At 40.6% G+C, this 20,607-nt stretch overlaps 1 protein-coding gene across 7 annotated transcripts in view; it reads right to left on the bottom strand.

Annotated features, from left to right (window-relative positions):
• Positions 1-219: 219 nt before the first annotated feature.
• Positions 220-20,607, bottom strand: part of slc4a2b (solute carrier family 4 member 2b) — a 41,032-nt gene continuing 20,644 nt past the window's right edge. For 2 of the 7 annotated variants that reach the window (XM_034862210.1, XM_034862209.1), the window contains exons 4-24: positions 17,915-18,083; positions 17,567-17,790; positions 16,204-16,328; positions 15,107-15,327; positions 11,842-11,978; positions 9,838-10,018; positions 9,602-9,737; positions 8,438-8,711; positions 8,242-8,350; positions 7,931-8,115; positions 7,357-7,570; positions 7,052-7,258; positions 6,731-6,879; positions 6,191-6,385; positions 5,553-5,771; positions 4,744-4,833; positions 4,473-4,639; positions 3,948-4,201; positions 3,676-3,845; positions 2,973-3,146; positions 2,080-2,322 (exon numbers count right to left, since the gene is read on the bottom strand). In XM_034862210.1, the coding sequence (XP_034718101.1) occupies positions 2,242-2,322; positions 2,973-3,146; positions 3,676-3,845; positions 3,948-4,201; positions 4,473-4,639; positions 4,744-4,833; positions 5,553-5,771; positions 6,191-6,385; positions 6,731-6,879; positions 7,052-7,258; positions 7,357-7,570; positions 7,931-8,115; positions 8,242-8,350; positions 8,438-8,711; positions 9,602-9,737; positions 9,838-10,018; positions 11,842-11,978; positions 15,107-15,327; positions 16,204-16,328; positions 17,567-17,790; positions 17,915-18,083 (3,681 nt within the window). In that variant the 3' untranslated portion in view covers positions 2,080-2,241. Of the gene's footprint in view, positions 2,323-2,972; positions 3,147-3,675; positions 3,846-3,947; positions 4,202-4,472; positions 4,640-4,743; positions 4,834-5,552; positions 5,772-6,190; positions 6,386-6,730; positions 6,880-7,051; positions 7,259-7,356; positions 7,571-7,930; positions 8,116-8,241; positions 8,351-8,437; positions 8,712-9,601; positions 9,738-9,837; positions 10,019-10,507; positions 10,592-11,841; positions 11,979-15,106; positions 15,328-16,203; positions 16,329-17,566; positions 17,791-17,914; positions 18,084-20,607 lie in introns of all 7 variants that reach the window. The other 5 variants (XM_034862217.1, XM_034862211.1, XM_034862212.1 and 2 more) reach the window with 5 other exon arrangements.

The following is a 20,607-nucleotide window of genomic DNA, read 5'->3' as shown; positions in this document are numbered from 1 at the left end:
TGTCATCCTATTAGCATATGTTCGTGCCAAATAACAGCTTTGATGAACTCACAATGACCTTGACCTTTGAACCGCAAGATCTTATCAGTTCATCCCTAAATTGAAGTGGCAGTTTGAGCAAAAACTGAAGTTATTCGCTTGAGACGTTCGTGAGACATTGCGTACTCAAGAATGGTACGGACCAACGAACGGCATAAAAACACAACAGAACATCCAGTATAAATAGAAAATAACTTTTATTTGTCATCAATATTTCAACCTTTAATGTACAAGGGAACATCAGCAATAGCCTCTTGGACTTTGTATTGCTTTTGAAATGGAACGACGTATTGAATCCGCATTTTACAACGTTGACAGACACAGACCAACTTCATTTCATCCACAGGCACAAACATAAAACTGACACTGCCGACTTCTCATTAACATCCTTCAATGTCCATGGCCATGATGCAGCCAAATGTGTGTGTGTACATTTATATATAAAAAAAAACATGTTTTTTTTTTTTTTATGTGACAAATAATACATCTTCAAAAACAGCAATAATGCCTTATATTTCGCGACAGATAAATAACGTAAAGATGTTTGATTTATGAGCGTCTCCAAAGTGCAAACTATTGTAACACGTGTGTCGTCCTGACAAACACAACTGAGTTGTAGCGGATCACTTCATGGTCCCTCAGGCACTTGAGAGGTTGTGCACCATTTTGTCACCAAACAGGCACAAGATCACAAAGACAGTCAGGCTGGGAAAGTTCAGAGGGATAAGTAGTGTCTCAAATACACACTTGAGAGGAACAGAGGACTGACAATTTAAGTTCATTCACACGGTCAAAGATTTAACCAATCCATGTCACACCGACCCAACATGACATAAAACAAAAACAACATACTGTATGTATATTTTTAACAGCAGTCACTCTCAGTAATGCGTGAATAGTGAGATTGTCCATACAAATTTGGTCGACCAGGCAAGTTCACGACAGGAGTGTGAATGAAATTTTTAAATTAGTCCCCCCCCCAAAAAGCTAAATTATGATAACACAAGGAATGTTAGGCTATGAAATGTTAATTTATGCTGAAACTTCTTCAAGAAACATTGTTAGGAGATGTGAGATGACTGAACTGGAGCTTATTATTCTGATCACTAAACACAAGACATTTGGCACTTGGACAAAGGAACCAATAAATTACTGTGATTCCAATAAACACACCAAGTGATACAAACTCTACAGGATAACATTATGCCCTAAACATGTGTGTGGCGACAGTTAAGAGTATATTTATTATGTCACTATGTTAATTTTCTGTTATGATTAGAAACATGATGCCACGTCATTAGTGTAAAGCTAAAATTAAATTTTCTAGTACAGTTTTTTATGTTTTGTTATGTCATTGTCACAGTCCTGCTAGAGCTCCCTCTGCCGGTGATCTTAACGAATACAAAGATGTATAGTTAAAAGACAGGCTAAGATGAAAATGAATCATTGATATTAAGGGAATTGAAAAAGGACTCTAAAAACATAAAATGATTACATGTACATAAAACACAGTCATTGTTCAGTCTTAAAAAAGTGCTATGAGCTTCAGGAGGCAGTTAAAGTGATCAGCTGTCTAAAATGAGACAGAATGTGGAAAAAAACTCAGTATACCTTTTTAATTTATAAGGCTCTAGGTGAGTTTATAAATGACAAAAGTGACCAACTGGAACAGCGGTAACTCAGCGTGCTAATATAAAAGAATGTACCCCATATTTCCTCCACATATTCAATGTGAATCAGAGCAACCTTTCAGGGCTAAAAATTAATTAGTCTTGCAAATCTATCTACTGTAATCACATTTAATTTGGGCTTGAGATCACATCAATTGATTTGGATTCTCATGTCCCCTGAAATATATATTTGATAAAGTAAATCATGAGTGAACTCACTCTGTTAACTATTTGATTTCATCAGTTAGATTAAAATATTTAGTGCTGTAAACCGGCAGAAAAAAGTCCCAAACAATCTGATAAAAAGCTACCCAAATAGTTAAGTTGGACCAAAGTAACAACCAACCACACCTTCGACATATCCTACGTTCATGTCTCAGCGATAACAAAGAGAGGTGCACAGTGATTTGGCATCAACTCATGATTGTTTCAAGTTTAAAGGACTATGGATCTCATTGGCTGGTAGCGTAATTGACACATTTTTGGTGTCCAATAAGAGGAGTTAAGTGGTATAATGAGGCCTTGTTGCGAGTTACACAGGCATGTGCATCTCTGAGTACTCATCGTGACACTCACGTTCATCAAACTTTGGCTCCGCTTCGTCCGCATCCAGCTGGAAGAGCGAGAAGACAGGTCAGGATTAATCATTGTGAACATGCTTAAAGCTTCAGCAGATTCTCTCATTTGACATAATAAATGGAAGAAAATCTAAAAAGAAAAAAAGTTACTCTTACTATGAGGCATCATTGTTTGGTATTATTACTAGTCAATTCTCTAATGTTTGGTTTGCTAAATAAAAAACCTCGAACATTTCCCAGACTGCCTTAGATATACTTAGCCATTTTTATTTGATGCCAAAATCATGGTAGCTGCATTAAAGATATCTCCATGTGACACCAGGTTGTGCACACTTTAACAGAGTAAAAGAAAATCAACAAACTACTGATGTAGTTAAATGTTTTTTAACTACATTGACTACAATGTCAAATAATGATACATTTGGGTGAGTTTATTATCAAAGCCAGTGATCAACAATCAGACATCACAGCTTAAACAGAAAAAAATGTCAGTGCCAATCATATATTTTTAACTTGAACTCCCCTAGTGAATAAAACTAAAGTTGAAGAATACTGCATTTAATCTTTTGTTGTCTAATTCAATTTCCAACAACGATTCTAATAGAACAGTGTTGCAGCCGATGGAGCTGATGTAGTGGTGCAGGTGTGTTATGCAGTGTATTGCGCCCTCCTGTGGTCAACTTACACAAGCCATCTCTCTGGCGGTGAAGATGCGGCGCAGCAGGAACATCTTGACTGGTATGGTGAGGATGAGGACGAAGGGGAAAGCCAGTGACGCTTGTGTCGACATTACAGCCCACAGAGCCGCCAAACACACCACCTGGATGCAGGTGAACAGATGCATACGCAGCGTGCGAACCTGAAGGACACCAAATCAAAAGTGTGAGACCAAATCAATGATGAAGATTAATGTTGGTTTGAGTTCAATAATAATAATAATAATAATAATAATAATAATAATATTAGGCTTCCCTGTTGCCATTTTAAATCTTTTAATGTTGTCTTAGGGAGAAACAATTGTTCAGAGACTTAGTGGTTCACAATATTTATAGTTAAAACCACTTAAGACCCTTACTAGAGCTACAACGATTAGTAGATCAATATGTCATAGACCAAACCATTAAATAATTAATTAACGGATAAATCAATGCTAATTAGTTGCAGCCCTAATATGTTTGTTAATCATAATTGAGAAAATATTTCATCAAACTCCTGTCAATGTAATACTATACATTATAATACTGTAATGTCAGAATTTTATAATTTATGCTATGACTAGAAAAAAATATCAAAAAAGCTAGTGTGATAATGTGATTCAAGAATTACTACTTTACATCTGAAACCTCTATTATTTTATTTGAAAACAGAAAACAACAACACTTGCTTACCTTGCGTACGTAGGTGTGGTCAGGATGATATTTTGGTGGCATGAGCAGCAGCAGCATCCGCTCGGTCAGCTGGATCCCATTAAGGGACATCACACCCATGTAGAGGAAGATACCAAACAGCACCGCCAGGGGGATCTGACGCAGCAGGTCACCAATCACAATGGACATACCTGGGGGGGGGATAAAATGCTAAATATCATTTTTTTCACCAATAGGTTTTGGCTTCAACAACTGGACAAAGCAGTGATGACTTCTCACTGTCGGACACTCACCAACCATGATGGCCACCAGGAGCCCGGTAACCCTCTGCTCCTTCACCTCCTGGATGCGAGGCTTGTCTCCGGGGGCGACAGCCTTACTCATGACAGTGAGGGCGTTGACGTGGGTCACCGAGCGAACTGTCGCGGCGGCGAGCCACGGCAGGCCGAACAGAGCCAAGCTGCCGCCCAGCACCACGATCAGCAGCAGGTCCAGATGGAAACCAGAACCCTTCACCAGCATCCGCTCCTTCTTACTAACTATCAGGCTGCAGCAAGGCATGGGGGGGGGCAGACATAAACAACAGGGTTTGGGCTGCCTTTTTTGTGTATGAAAGGTGCTACATTTCATGTGTAAAACAATAAATCCAACGTTAAAGTTGTATTATATCAGTTTCCGGCTGTACAATAGTGATTAGTTAAACTCAATCAAAACTAAAATCTGAACAATGACTATTAAAATGTCCTGATGGGACCCAACTATGTCATTACGTGGAGTAATTCTGATGATTTTACTGTGTGATGGAACTTGTAACTCACGTTGTGATCTGAGTCTCCATGAAGATGAGGATGAACACCAGCAGAGCGGGTAAACAGCAGGCAAACATCATCCAGATGGGGAACTGACCGTTGGTACCCAGAGGGCTGATGATCCAACCACGTTTATTGGGACTCGTCACAGAGAAACCATCTGGAACGCTCAGTTTCTGGACGACAACAGGAATGAGTGTGACAGTGTGAGTGTTGTGACTCTTTAGTAGCCAGACGTCAAACATTTACAGAAGATTTATTGGTAGTATTTGAGTCTTACCTGTGTGTATGTGTCGTTTATACTGTAATCCACCAGGACCATAATGAGGATGGCAATCGGGACGCCAAAATCTCCAATAATCCTGCGCAACTGAACAAGATGGCAGAGTTTGAGCAGAACTGGCGGCTTCATATATTATATGCAAGCATAATTAAAAGATTTGCAGCTACCGTGCTTTTCGTATTATATGACAACATCTACAATGAAAAAACTAATTAGAACATTTTAATATTAAAAGTTCCGTCTTGACCTTGAAACCACATGGTCCATTTAGTGGCTGATTGAGCTTTTGATCGAATCACAAGAAAGGACTGAATGTTCTTTCAGGTCAGTGTTTTGTCAACTGATTGACAATTTCAAGAATCAATTTGAACCTTTAAGCCAACATAGATTACAAGTTCCTAATATTTTGTGAATTATGATACCACTCTCATGTCTCGCCGTTATATATTAAAATACAACCAGCAGCACCGTTAGCTTAGCACAAAAAAAACTAAGGCACACAACTACCACCCCTCAAGCTCACTCCAGAGCAGCAACTAAATGAACCTTGTGCTAAGACTGTTTAATCAACTAAAGCCTTTAAGGCCGCATGTATTAGTGGATCAAGAGTCCTCGTGTTTCATTGTTATGGGGGATGTATTTTGACTCTCAAGACGTTAAGATGCAATAACTGACTGCACTGATTGATTGATTGAATGATTGATTGATGATGGTGGGAGGTTCAAGCAAGATTAAATTAATATATATGGGTTAATAAATAGGGGTTAGTGAGTGATGTTTTTTAACATAATTTTTCTGCTCCTCACCCTTCCAGGGAAGAATGCACTGTTCTTGAACTTGCGCAGGTAGAAGGCAATGAAAAACGTTCCGGCCATGAGAACCAGAGAGAGCAGTGCAGTGTTGGGCTGGTTTTGGACTGTCACTGGCAGGGTGCCGTTGCCTAGAAGTGTGATATTTTCTTTCAAGGCGTCCCCTTCTGTGCCGTTGTTCAAGGGGCAACTTTTCAGCGGGTGCTCCTTGAAAATCTGTTAAAATAAATGCACAATATTTCACAACAGAATACACACACAAATATTTATGCACACATGTACACCCACTTTGATTACTTTTTTTTTAGAGGGATTATCATTTATCAATATTTTATGTACCACAACCACACGTTCTGGAAAATGAACAAACGTCTTTCACATCTGTTCCATTAAACCCTAGAAATAGCAACCATTCAAAGCCTATAGAATAAGTAAACTCTTAATCCATTTAACTTTCAAAGGCAATCAATCACAAAAGATTTCAGGTGCACAGAAAAACATACTCATTTTGACCCCAAGATCTGAATACAGTCCAAAGAATAGTCTGTTCAGTTTAGCGTCAGGGACGTGAACACGCAGCGTGCCAACAAAAACTTTTTGTAATGAGGAGCTGTTATTTCACGTCTCAGGTGTACCCTGCCGAGCTTGATGAAGGTCTCGCAGATGAAGATGAGGGAGATGAGGAAGGAGAAGATTTCCTGGGTAAAGCGGGAAACGAAGCGGACCAGGAAGCTTCCCTCGAAGGCCACCATGACGACAACAATGATGATCAGCCAAAACCCGATCCAGACCCGGCCCGTCAGGTATTCCATTTCGTTTGCTTTGCAGAACTGAGGACAGCGAGCAAAGAAACTCTATTCATACACTGGAACATTTTCACAGCAGCAAATAAAACCTGCAATACAAAAAGGTCCTGAAAATCCTTTTTGAGTCTGGCTTTGTCCAAAGGTAACACAATCCACATAGTGGGTAGTAAAAAACGAGTTTTAAGGGGGTTATGTGGTGGATCATTTCTTTCCTGGAGTCTCTGCTGGTGACGTGGCAACCTCACTATGACAACAAGGCGCCAGGAAGAAATATAATATGTTGGTGGTGGCAGGTGAATTCTGTTACGTTTGAACGGAGCATTTAGTTTCATGGGTTTTATCATCGGTTGTTGTCATTTATCAACTTACACTGTAAAAGGCTTCTTCAAAGACCAGCAGGGGTCCAGAGAAGCCCACAATAAGTAGCGGCTGCGCTCCAAGCAAGCAGAAGATCACACCCTGCACTGCTGTCGACACAATCAACTCAGAAACACCAATCAGACCGTCTGTCTTCTCACCTAGCAACAGACAGACAAATTAGCACAGTTACAAAGCCCAAAATAGTTTAAAAGGTCAGTCAATTAGTTTATTAAGTGAACCATCAAGACAAAAACATGAAAGGGGTTTGACATTTGAGCCAAACTGTGAATCCACATTAACTGGACTCTTTCTTTCCTGTGTGCAACTCACCCAGTAGGCCTCCGAATGTTATGGCTGGAGAGAGAGCTGCAAAGTAGATAAAGATAACGGCAGCCATGCACTGACTGTTCAGGGCGTCCTTGAAGTCACTGAGGTACTTTGGGTAACGGCGCCGCACGTCTCGTATCAGACCACCGAAGGGGCGTCGGGTGCGCTTTAAAGGGTCGTCTGACTTTTTCAATGGTGTGAGGAGGGCCTCTGTGGGACAGGAAAGAGCAAGTTATGTATTACAATATCAGGAAGTCATATAACAGCAAATGATTTCCCTTAATAGGGCCACAAATATAATACGTTACCTTTTTCTTCATGGCTTTTAGGCTCCTTTGCCAGTTTGACCCCCTGCTCCTCCCTCTTGCGCAGCATCTCCCTCTGAAAGCGAGCGACGGAGCGCAGCAGCTCATCGCCTCCCATCTCTGAAGGGGGCAGCACGATGCTGCAGTCCAGGAAGCTGTTGATTGCATTCAGCAGGTCTTGCCTGTCGTCTGCCAGGTAAGCCGCCTCGTGGAAAGGCTAGTTGGGGATTCAGATATAGAAAAATGTTCACTTTCCTTTCAGTTCTGGTAACAAACCGGCTGATAAAAGGAAATTGGATAGTTCCAAGAGACGAGAAAGTTAATTTCAATCGATAACTGAGGACAGTATAGTAGGTGTTGAACGTGTAATTACGAAACAAGTCACTCTCCTTCTCAATTAATGTGAATGCTCTATTTTTCTATTGTACCCGGGCTGAATCAAATTTAACATTATTGCTTTATTCTCAACAATAGGGTGTTTTCTCGTTAGTCAAATTTTATTTTATGTAACTGTGGTGTGTGATTTGGGTTTTGTGTCTAAATCATAACTGTCCTGTTATGTCTACAGCTCACTCACCTTGTCAGACATAAGTGTGGAGATGGAGCGTCCTATCTGGTGATAGTCCATGCTGGTGGTGGGGGGTCCCAGCAGAACAAAGAGAAACCTGACTGGAACAGGGACCTCGAGGACAGACTCCAGCTCCACAGCCTCCTGCAGTCGCACAAATGCCATGGTGGGCTGCTCCAGGAAGTGCACACTGCCTGGAAGACGGGAGGGACACAGCAGTCAACATACAGAGAGTAGCCCACGGAGTACAAGGGAGTTAAAGTTTGATATTTTCAGTTTAGTGCGTGTGGTTTTATAGGCTTTAGTAGAAGATCACTCACCCACAAGGACAACAGTGGCCTCAGCATTTTCAGGAATCTTCTCCAGCAGCTTTAGCTCATGTTTGGATTTGGACCGATGCATACCGGACACCAAGGTCGGCTCCTTCTGCTGCGAAAGAATAGCAACACAAGAAGCAAAATCTGAATAATGAAGAATACTTGTGAATGGGTCTTTTTGAAAATATTTCAGATTTACCTGTACATCGTTTGTCTCCACATCGATGCATGTATCCATGTCCCCCGAGGCGTAGACGGTGCCAATGAGTGGGTCGGTCACAGACGGTTCTGGTTGATGGGTGTGATTGGCACTATTGTGATGTGTTATCAGGCTGCCCAGGCTGGCCGCGGAGATGTTCCTGGGGAAAGGGCTACTGTGCTCCTTTTCGTCGCTTGGGTGACTATAGGAGGCAGGGAGAGGAAGAGAGAGGGTGAGTAGGAGGAAGAGAGGCAGTAAGCAAGCATGAAGCCACCTAGTAGCAGGAAGTGTGCAGCAATGAGAGAAAAATCTGTTTAATCTCTGTTTATCCTCATAATTAACGGTATTAACAGGTATTAGCTTTGAATGTCTTGTGTCAAAATGTACACTGTAATGATTAAAAGCATTATCAAGACGCATACCACATAAATCTTATGGGTCATGGTTGAAATCAAGCTAAGGACGTCGTTGCATGTAATCCCCATTTCTCTCTCCCCACATTTCCCGTTGGTGGCTTAACTGTACTGAATTGAAAATCAAAAATATCCCAAAATATTCCTTAAAAAGGGGTAATAAGTACGATTTTTACCACTCAATAGTACATTGTACACAGCTTTGTTTTGGATGTTAAACTCTTAAAATTGATAAATGTCCTTCTGACCTCTAGTTAAGTGAGTAAAAGTGATTTTTTTGCCTTTTTAGATCGTAGAACTTTTAGAAGCCTAAAGAAGTGAGTACCTAGTCTGTTACAAAAAAAATCCCCAACTAGAGAAAGACAGACAAAATAAACAATTTTGCTTTCCACCTAATCTTGCAATCCCGCTGATTTAACTCGGGACCTCCACCGAGGGTCCTGACTCACAGGTTGGTAACCAGTAATATGGTTAATCGATAGCAGTGATGATCAGCCATTTCCAGCTTGTACTCAGACACTACAATGAGCAAAACATTATGTCACAAAACACTTTTTTTTAAAACTTAAAGACCAAACAACAAGGTAGTAGTACTATTGTGACGGTTTGCCTCATAAACTTAAAGTGGGGCTCCGTCAGATTTTTGGAAGAATGAAACAAATCCATCAATATGGCTGACATCCCCTCACTAGGGTACTAAATGTCCTCTTAAAGGGAAACCACTGCTTGTTTGTGGCAGTCTGGAGGTTACCTGTGTTTCAGCAGCAGGGCCCTTAGGACATTGGCTCGGTCCTCAGCTTTGATCTGGTCAGAAATTATCATCTGCTCCACCACCTGGTGGGCGATCCCAGGCAGGGTCTTCTGGTCCAGGTCCAGCAGCACTGCACCTGTGGACGCACACATACTGAGCTCAGTACTCCGTGAACTGCATCTGTGACTCTTAGGCCTAAAAAAGGTTCTGCAATTAATTTGGTTTCCACCTCTTACCGTGTGAGATAGTCTTTCTGAGTTCTAGCAAACTGCGGAAAGAAAGCGAGGCTACGTGAGGCTTCCCCCAGCGGTCAGTCTCCTCCTCTACGTCCTCCTCAAACTTGATCCATCGAGCTGTCTCCTTCCACTGCATCTCCTGGTTCTTGTCCATAGTCAGCTCGTTCAGCTCCACAAAGACCTGGAATCAACATCACAAAGTAACATGTGCAGGTGAGTTAAAAAGGATCCAAACTGTTCACATTAAAACGACATGCTTGTTCAACGTGCCAAATATTCAACTCAATAGCATGCTTGGTAATGGGTTACCAAGTGATTTATTTAAATTCTCTCAAAACAGAGGATACAACAGAAAGATACTGTAAATATTGTCCATGTCATTACTCTTGATGTTTTACTTAGAAAAAAATATGAAATAAAACACAGACAAACAGCCAATGACATATTAAAAAGCTTAACACTAACAATGGTCAGTGGAGACCATAATACTCAGCTCTCCCAGCATCAAATATCTCTTAAGATGTTATTAATTTTAACACCATGCTAGTCAATCACAAGCCCCTGTGAGATTAAGACCAAAAACAGGCTTGAATTGTTACATCATCTGCATGCCTGTGAAAGCACGCTCACACGTAGCAAACCATGACTCTGGCCGGTCACCCGGCCTCACCTTCTCAGCCATTTGACCGAAGTCCATGTCCAGCAGGACGCCTTCGAGCCGCGAGGCAGAGCGGTACAGAACCACAGGCAATGACTGGAGAAGCGAAACGTTGCAGGAGAGGACTCAAACACTGATACGACAGCAACACAAAGGATGGGACCCTCACTTTCACACACATACGCACAGGTAACTCTTCCTCATCACACACACACACACACACACACACCTGACAGGGACCTGTTGTTTACCCCATGCTTCTGAGGACTCAGGGCTGTGTAGGACAGTGTGTGTGTGTGTGTGTGTGTGTGTGTGTGTGTGTGTGTGTGCATGTTAATAAAACATAGCTCTCCCTCTCTCAGGAGCTACCAGTGTCTGGTTACCTGAGTTCTTTTTTTCTTTTCCGTTTGTGAAAGGAAAGAACTCATTCATTCATTTTTAATTGTCTCCTTCCCTCCCTGTCCCATCCACAGAAGAGACAAGGCTCTGCTAAATTTGAGATAGAGAAATAGAAGGGAAACCATTTCCCAGGATTTGTTTCAATTCATGGTTCCAATTTTAAACATAAATCGCAGTCAGAAGTAGAAAATAAAGAAAATGTCCCACCTAAACTTCCTCGAATTGCAGCTGAATTTAAAAAGCCCAGGCAGTTTAACATTTATTGTTTTATATTACTGCAGCATTTGACTTACTAATTATTACAAATATATGCCTGTTCTGATTTTGGGTTTCAATAATGTTGAAATATTAAGTGGAGTTTTAGATAGTTCAAATCAACAAAACAAACATATTTCTCCCTTTTATATAATTGCATATTTAATACTTTCAGGGTTTTGACTATTGATTGCTGAAGTAATAATTAATAACTTATATAATCATTAAAGCTGCCCTGATTATCATATATTGACTCTGGAAATCCTAGTTGTTGGTTGATGTTGTTGAAGGAAGGCAGCATTTTTGACCTTTTGATTTCATAATTTATCCTAAGACTGGAAAAAAAAATTACAATTATTTCCCAAACCTGTAACTTTCATTTTTATAATATTTTCTGATGTTTTGTAGTCTAAACGATTTTGATTGCAATCAGTTAATTGCAAAATAGTTAAAACTATTGTGGTTGCCCAAGGTTTTTAATTCTGGTGATGAGTTGACTCCCGTTTACTTTAGGATCACAGATTGTGTCTTACATGTTACCAAAACCAAAAGATTCTAATCCAGTAATTTATAGCATTAAATGTTTAACAAAAATAATTGTAGCTACAGATGAGACAGAAAAATGGGACAGAAGACATAAATCTCAGGCGTAGCATTAATTGACGCGACAACGGAGTACTGTAATGTCCCACCTCATGTGGGGTTCGGTCCTGCTTACGACTGCGAGTGGTCGGCTCTTTGTGGTCCTTGCCCGTGTGCACCACTTGTCCCTTGGTGCTCTTTCTGACCAGATGTCTGCGCACGCCAGGAACATCTTCAAAACGATGACCTGGTGAAGAAGAAGAGACAAGAAGAGGAATGAGATGGGTTAAAGAACACAGAAGGACTTCAAATACCCTGAAACACAAATTCGAACCACAAACAAACTACATATGCATTTCAATAAACACATTATCCAAATAATATAACTGGAAATTATATCCCAGCTCAGAACACAGAGACTGCATGATTTTATTTATTTTGTGCTTCTGCAGCCCCAGCAAGCACACATTGACCTTGCATCCCAAGTTTAAATCTCAGCCCACCAAGTCACAGAGGGTTAGGCCACCATGTTTTTGTTTCTGAGGTCCCACAGCAGGGAGTAGAGTTACTCAGGCTGGCATTACACCAGGCCCTGAAAAGGATGTGGAGAGAGACACCAGATGGCACATACATGATACTGCATGACATAGCAGGCATTGTCCGATCAGGTTCTCAAGAGTTCAAAGATTAAGAAAAACTCTTATTCATTCAACTAGAACACAAAAAAATAGTGAAAGCTAAGCAAAAACTGCAACATGCATCAGAACTAATCTTCCCAAAACAAACAAAAAATCTAGAACAGTACCAAAATCAGATTTTGCGATTCCTTGCAATAATACCAATTGCCTTTCCTTTATCAGAGCTTGTATGTCATATGAAACAAACCGTAATATTTTAGGGTTTTTCATCAATGTTGCAACTCATTATGCAAAAACTAGGCAATGCAAGTTCAGAATAGAGAGAAAAAAAGATTTTTAGCTGCTAATCTGTTCATTCTAGCTAAACTTCAACTTACAGTGAGAGGGTCCCTTGTCAAGTCGCTCCATAATGTCTGAGTGAGATTTGGGATAAACCCTGGAGTCAAATGAGGGCTAAGTGGCATGCAGCTCTTGGAAGGAAGAGGAGGATTTGTGGTGGGCATAGGGTAGGGTGGGCGATATGGAGAAAATCTAATATCCCAATATTTTTGACCAAACACCTCGATGTCGATACCGCAACTATATCGTAGTGTTGTTTATTGGTGCTTTCACAAACCATTTACACAATGAGATTTTTGACAAATAATCATCAATAATGTGGATATAATGATTAAGTGGGTAAAGGCAAATAACCGAAAAGTTACAACAGTCTGGTAAGATTAGAAAATGGCATCATTTTACTGTAAAGCAGCCTTTAAAAGCAGGAAAAGACATCACCAATGCCATATTACGATACCCTAAATTTAAGACGATATTTAGTCTCATATCACAATATCAATATAATATCGATATATTGCCCAGCTCTAGCGTAGGGTTAGTGCTGGCACAGCCATCTGACCTTGTGTAAGTTTTGACAAAACGGAAAAAAGTAGCCATTTCTTGACCGGTGCCTGACCCCACTGAAACTATCAGCAAGCATCAGTGAGCAGAGGTGTTCGTTTGTTCGGGTCGGACCAAAGAGGATGAATCTAATAATTCCTGTTGTTGAGCAGCAGCCAGAGACACTTTCCCAGGATGATTTACGGGGGCGGGAAGCAGATAAAAGAAGACACAGAATAACTAGTAATGAACCCGTTGGGAGGCTTGCCTCTGTCACTAAGCCCCATTATGACCAAATATTTTGACAATATCCTGCCCACAACTCCATCCACAGCCTCTTTATTTTGCCTTTAAGTCCACTTAATGTTCTATGTGAGATTTCATCTATTATCACACCAAGAAACTTGTTTTCATTAACACTTTTTAATGTCTACACCATCTACCTGTAACTCTAGTATCTAGTATCTCTTTTAAATTTCCCCCAGAACAAAAATATGTGTTTTATCTAAAAGTATTACTAACTTTAGTTGTTTTGATACCTTGCTGTCTACAACCTTATAATTAAAGTTTCTTTTCCACATACATAGCTACTAATCCTCCACTATATTCGTTCTGTTTCAGTTGACTTCCTAACCCTCCAGCTCAAAATCTATTCCATTATAAGCGTTGATCAAGGTTTAATGTTTAGCAATTATTGTGAATGGAAAAAATACATTAAATAGGGAATGAATCCAGCAATCACAGTGGTACATCTCTATCATTACAATATACCAGCAATACCATAGGCAAACAAGTGGTCCCATGACCTCTTAAACCCTTCGTTTTCATTATTAATTCTGATCAGCATGTGTTCATATAACATTATTTCTGACATAAGTTCCAGCCATTGTTTAAATTCTAGGGGGTGGGGGGGATAATTATTGATAATCTGTTTTCTGTTTTAATAGACTGATTGAACAGTTCATCTGTGTAGTAGCAACAGTGGTTGTTGACAGAGAAGAAATTATTCTCCAGGTCTATTTCACTTTCCAAGTCCAGTAAATTATGGTCAGTGAAATGTTGGCTTGGGCCTGAGTCCAGGGGCCTCAGCTGACAGCGGGAATGGCTAATTTAATAATGTGAGCCTGTCTGCCTCACTCTCTGATAAGCTGCTGGTCTCTGCTGTGGGGTCGGCTCCCTGACGTAAATATCCCCAGCCTAGAACACAACCCCACGCTGGGACCGGGGGCTGGGAACAGGGGCCGGGAACGTCATAGGGCAGTGGGGAGCCGACTGCAATGTAGAAGGTTCAAATGGTGGCCCCCGCCTTGCTGTAATGTTTCTGGAGGAATCTGAGCACCAACAGATCCAAGACCTTTATTATTGTTGCTTTCCTATCACACAGTAGTTAACTGGTAATTAATTTATAAAAACTGTGAGGTTGAGAATCTAAAAAAAACATAAAATCCCATCAGTAAGCCACACATGCAGGAGAAACTTTGCTGTTGAGGCAAACCAAAACCACACTTTTGGACTTCAAATATATGGGGAATACCAAGTAATCTAGTAGATCTTTCAAAATGTTTGGGTGGATAAAATAGATAATAGATTTGTTTGAATAATTGAAATGGAAGTTGGTTTACTTCTCTCATATTTACTTTTGCACACTTTTGTTTTTGTTGTATATTTTACCATTCATTTATAATATCTTGTTATGACGTCATGTTACAGTGTCCTTTTGTCGTTATTGATGAAACATAAAATCTACTTCATTCAAATGGTCAACCGGTGTCCTTTTTACCCACCTGGTGTACTGTAAGTCCTCCACGCAAGTTTTAAGAATGTAAAATCTATTAAGTGAGAATTCATCTGTACTCACTCTTGATGCCGTCTAGGTCAGCCGAGGCCAACGTCTGAGCCTCGCTCTCGTCAGTAGGGATGCGCTGGTACTTGGCCTGCTCAGCACCCGTCATGTTGCCTGTACGTCTGCGCTCTTGCAGGTCGTAGCTGCGGCTGGCAGAGGACACACGGGCTAGTGGTATGTGTTCAGCTGGCACTGACTGAGTAGAGGGGCTGGAAGCGTCGAATAAGGCTGGCTTACTACATAAAAAAACAAGAACAAGAACAAGACCAAGTTGTAGCTCAAAAATCGATAGAGGAATAGTTGTTTCAATAATTTTTCATAAATTGATCAAACATTTTCCCCAAGAAAAGTTTCACATGTGAAGCTGGACACAAAGATAAAAATCAACTTATTGCCACCAAAACACAGACATTACCCTTTACTGCTCTCATTTATAATCAATTACTTTATTAATTTATTTTTTCTAATAATATATCCAAACTTTGGTTATCGTCATTTGATGTATTAGAACCCACTAATGCTGCTCCTAATGAAATAGACTTGCATCTCCCAGCTCAAAACTGAATGGCCAATACAAATCCTTCATAGCACTCACCGTCCTTTAAATGCCAGGTGTCCTCAGCATTTCAAGAGCGGTAAAAACTACTTTTTCACTCAAATATCTCGCCTTATAATCAGGATGTTATATGAAACAAATCCGCTCTTGTTTGGTTGCTCTCCGATCAACTGAAGACAAGCAAAAAGGTGAATAAGCAGCTTTTCCCAGGCCAGATAGCCCCTTGTGAAGTGGAACAGTAAATGTCATAGATGGAGCCTGGGGCTGCTGATGTGGGTTGTGTCGTCTATAGCGACAGGTGATATATGGGTCTCTGAGGCAAGGATTACTCGGGTCCATCAGATAATGCCCAGCAGGCCCTCTGGATGCCTGAGACATGGTAACGTACAGTGTGCACCTCACTGGCCAATCAAACCTGTGCCTGACCGGTCTCAACCAATCAGAGCGTTTTTGAACATCTCAACAACATGGCAAAAACATGCAATCGTCACAGCAGGTTAAGCATGATTATAAAGTCTCTAACGCCCCTCTTTTTTTGGTCCAAGATTAGACTCACTCTGATGAAGTTGCATCTTCAGCTGCTGCTCCCTCTGCAGACTGTGGCACGATTTCCAGCTTACGGGCCAAGTGAGGGCTCTCTTTGCCACGTTTGGCCACATGGTCTTCGTCTGAAAGGAAGAACTGGGGAGGAAATACAGAGCGTGAAGGCACTGCATACTGTTAAACTAGACAATGAATTCAAAATTCACTGTTTAAATCAGTAATCATTATGAACAATATAAAAAATATATAGGTGATGGGATTACTTTGGACTTAAAATAAGCAGTCCAAAAAAAAGGAATAATCTGCTGGGTTCACAAACTTTGTTGAGGTTTGTTTTATATATATATATATATATATATATATATATATATATATTTTAATTGCTCTAAATAAAAATTGACAAAAAACTAAGGCAAAACAGACATACAAACTAAAAGAGATTTTAAAAACTAACACATCTTGGGCACCCAGATAGCTCAGTGGGTAGAGCGGGTGCCCATATACAGAGGTTTACTCCTCGACGCAGCCGGCCCGGGTTCGAATCCAGCCTGCGGACCTTTGCTGCATGTCACTCCCCCTCTCTCTCCCCTTTCACATCTTCAGCTGTCCTGTCCATTAAAGGCCTAAAATGCCCAAAAAATAATCTTAAAAAAAAAAAAATAATACATCTTTCGGAACAACTTCTCTTTAACATTTTCTACAGATTCTGCAGCGGTGAAGAGTTATTTGATCAGGTTAAAACTGGTCTCGTTTTGTGAAGCATAACCACTAAACATAAAACCCACTGATGAATGATTAAGACTATACTAAAATATTCATAGAGGAAAATATGGTAATGCTACTACACTAAGTGAGCAGGTTGGGTATCAGAGCTTGGACTTCAGCCATTTGTTACAGCAGCGTATTCTTGACCGCTCATTCACCCGCATCTTAATGTAATCAAACATTAAGTCAATATACCCCATTTAAACCTGCATTAACATGTATTCTCATTTTAACTAGACAGTATGAGAATATATAAAGCAAGCAGGTCTACAGCCAGATCAATACATCATAGGTTAATTACAAAGTGATTATTATGGTTTGTTGAATAAATAGAGTTACAGAATGTAATTTAGTTTAAAGTACTTGAGATAGTATATATATATATAGGCATTTTCTGCTTTATGATGAATCATGCACAAGTTGAAGGAGCTGATGGGATAACATGTCCCTGGAATTGTGTTGTAACTTTACCCCAAATACAGCGTCAAAACACTCAATTGAAACCAGTAAAAATGACAATGTTTTATTGCAGAACTCACTCCCCTATTAGCGCTTTTGCGCCAACTCATAAATTCACTAAAATATATATTGGTAGGCAGTCGAATGATTACCTCCACATCTTTGACTTTCTCTGACTCAGATGGAGCAGAAGTCACCATCCCCTCATCCTCCTCTTCTTCTTCATCCTCTCCCTCCTCTATGGGGCCACTGCTGGGAACATGGCTGCTTTTGTGATCTTTTTCCTTTCTTCTTTTCTTGCTGCTTTTCTTCCTGCGTCCCTCAGAGGGCAGTTTGGACAGAGGTCGGTGGATGTGGTGAGAGGAGTGACGGTTGTCTGCCGGGGAAGATAAAGGGAAAAAACACTAATATAAGCTACTTTCATGTTGCTCCCTATTTCATATTTGCTTGGCTTGCTGAATTTTTAAATGCATTCAACAACGAGGAGACTGTGTGCATACATTCAATGTCCTCCTCGTGGTAGTTGTGGTGTTGATCATCAGGTACAGCAGCAGCGGGGCTGAGGATCTGTTGGAAGCGCTGGACCCCCAAGGCTTTGTTCAAGTCCCCTTCATCCTCCTCATCAGAGCGCGGAGTCACGTGTAGTGATGAAGCAACAGGATTCTCTGGCTGCAACACAACAAAATACCAATTACATTAAAGAAAAAGAATAACAAATACAGAATAATACATAAAACCAGACATAATCTCCATATTACAAACATTTCACAATAATAGTTTGACCACTAGAGGGAGTTCTGGTTCTCTTTTCTCCACAGTCAGACATCATATAGGAGTCCTCTGATGCATACCTTCTTTATAATTTGCGATACAATTTTTAAAAATAAGCCATGTGTTTTGATCAGTTACTCTTTTTCCACGCTGTGGTGACAGGGATCATGTGGATGATAAGAGATCTGTTTTCTTGCAGCAGGATGCCGTGCCCTGCTGCGCCCTGCTCTGTCAGTGGGATGTTATGATAAGATTTGGCTGCAGCAACGCAGCAAGTGGATATACTCTGGCCAACAGGATTGTGCTGTAGCCACCTCACGGCATTGCAAATGTTGCCATGACTACTGCGCAGGTGCCTAAGATCCTGCAGCGGACCCTTCCTGTGGCAAAACTCAGGGGCCACAAGTCACCTGATGCTCCCACAAATGGTTCTCAGGACACCCAACATGTCAATCTTATATTACGTTTTCTCTAGTGCTGCAGGGAGTAACAGAAAGCATGTGATGACTCTTCTCCCACGTGCAGCTCCTGCTTACTTTTGTGTCTGATTCACACTGTGTTCCGTGCACAGCAGAGTGCTAAGAGTACACAAATGCACTGTACTGTACTTTTTACTCCACTACATTTATCTGACAGCTATAATTACTTGTGACCCATAAGATCAAGATTTTTCAAGAAACTAACTACCAGTAACTAACTAGTTAATAAGTTTATAAAATTCAATGCACTGCAGAACAATTACTTTTGATATTTTAAGTAAATTCTGCTGTTAATGCTTCAGTACTTAAGTCAAAGTTTTAATGCAGAACTTTTACTTGTTACAGAGATATTTACATTGTGGGGTCAGTACATTTTCTAAAGGAAAGGAATACTTCTTCCAACCCTGCAAATGTTTGTTTTTTTCAAAAATGCCACAAACTGTGACACACACACACACACACACACACACACACACACACACACACATTCTCCCATCAATTTAAATCAACACATAACTGTAAGCTACTTACACGACGTAAAGCAGCTTTGCCATTTACTGTGTGTGTTCCACTTCTAAACACATTACGTACATCAATCCCATCAAGACAAGAACATGTGAACAGGAAACTCAAGAGTTCATCCTGAATTTATATTACTTACTAAAACTCAACGGAAGTTGAGACAAAAGTTTGTCCACAAAAAGTGTGAAGAATAAATTCCCACGACCCACGCAACGGGCAGAGTTTGACTTTGACCTGTTTTTACATGCCACACACAGGTGACAGAGGCAGAAAAGCCTGCACTGAACTGTGGACAAGCTGAGAATTATGAGTAAAAAAAGAAACATACATCCATGGCCATTAGGCAAACATTCAATATTTACCCATGGTTGAATTCGTCTTATAGCTTTTTTACCTGGAAGACCAACAAGAGCCTCAGAGATGGGGCGTTCACAAACTATACGTTAACCTCAGTGACCTCCAGAACAAACTGCCTAATTAAGCACAGCAACGATATCACGCTTTAAGTAGAGACGATTTCTCAGGGCTAAGAAAATGTGACTCTTTTAACCTCCAAATTATGAGTAAAAGATGATATCACAGAGTAGCTTGATAAAGTTAGTCAATAGTTTTAGCTACAACTGTTTCATTAGAACATGTCGATTGAAAAAAAAACAAAAAACTTCACAATACTTCCAATATTTGATAAGATGAGCAATCCAAAAATGGTACACATGTATCCTATCAAGATGTGCGCTGCTACACTATCCGGCAGTTTATTTTTACAGAGCTCTCATTCATATCATGGTTTCACAGTAAATCCCGAGAGGTGGGAGAGATGTGTGAGGGATTCTCAAAGAGGTGAGAGAATTTTCCGCAACCAAAACCATGTGCAAAAACAAGCCAAGGGGGAGCCGAGTTAAAAACAAAAATGACCAGACAATGAAGTAGGCTTAGTTCGGCACTTACCTCACTCATGGCAACGTGAGCTTAATTGAAATCAGCGTTTTGATGGCAGCAAGTGTCACTGCCCTCCAACATGATGAAAGTGGAGCACAGACCCTCAACACCTCTATTAAGAACAGCAGGCGGGGGACATCCCTCTCCCCCCCGCTTATCAAAGCCTTGTGATGCCTAATCAGAATCCTATCGGCCAACCTGCCACCTTCACCAGTCGGCCCATTGTGCCTGGGCAGAATAAACAAGACTCTCGTTCTAGCTTTGAGGACAAATGCTGCCTGAAAGGACAAGCCCTGTTTGAACAGCCAGGAACAAAACCACACGTTGACATTCATCTCCACATTTTAACTTTGATACACAAAGCCTGAATATTGACCATGGGGCTCTTAGTCAACGCGCCATAAAAGGGCAATGTAAATGCAGAGGAACTACACATCTTACAATTTTCAAAGGATGCATTTTTGGTGGCTAAAACTAACAGA

The sequence above is a fragment of the Etheostoma cragini genome, chromosome 22 (genome assembly GCF_013103735.1).
Source record: "Etheostoma cragini isolate CJK2018 chromosome 22, CSU_Ecrag_1.0, whole genome shotgun sequence".
Classification (NCBI taxonomy): Eukaryota; Metazoa; Chordata; class Actinopteri; order Perciformes; family Percidae; genus Etheostoma; species Etheostoma cragini.
This window is presented reverse-complemented; position numbering and strand designations above follow the sequence as displayed.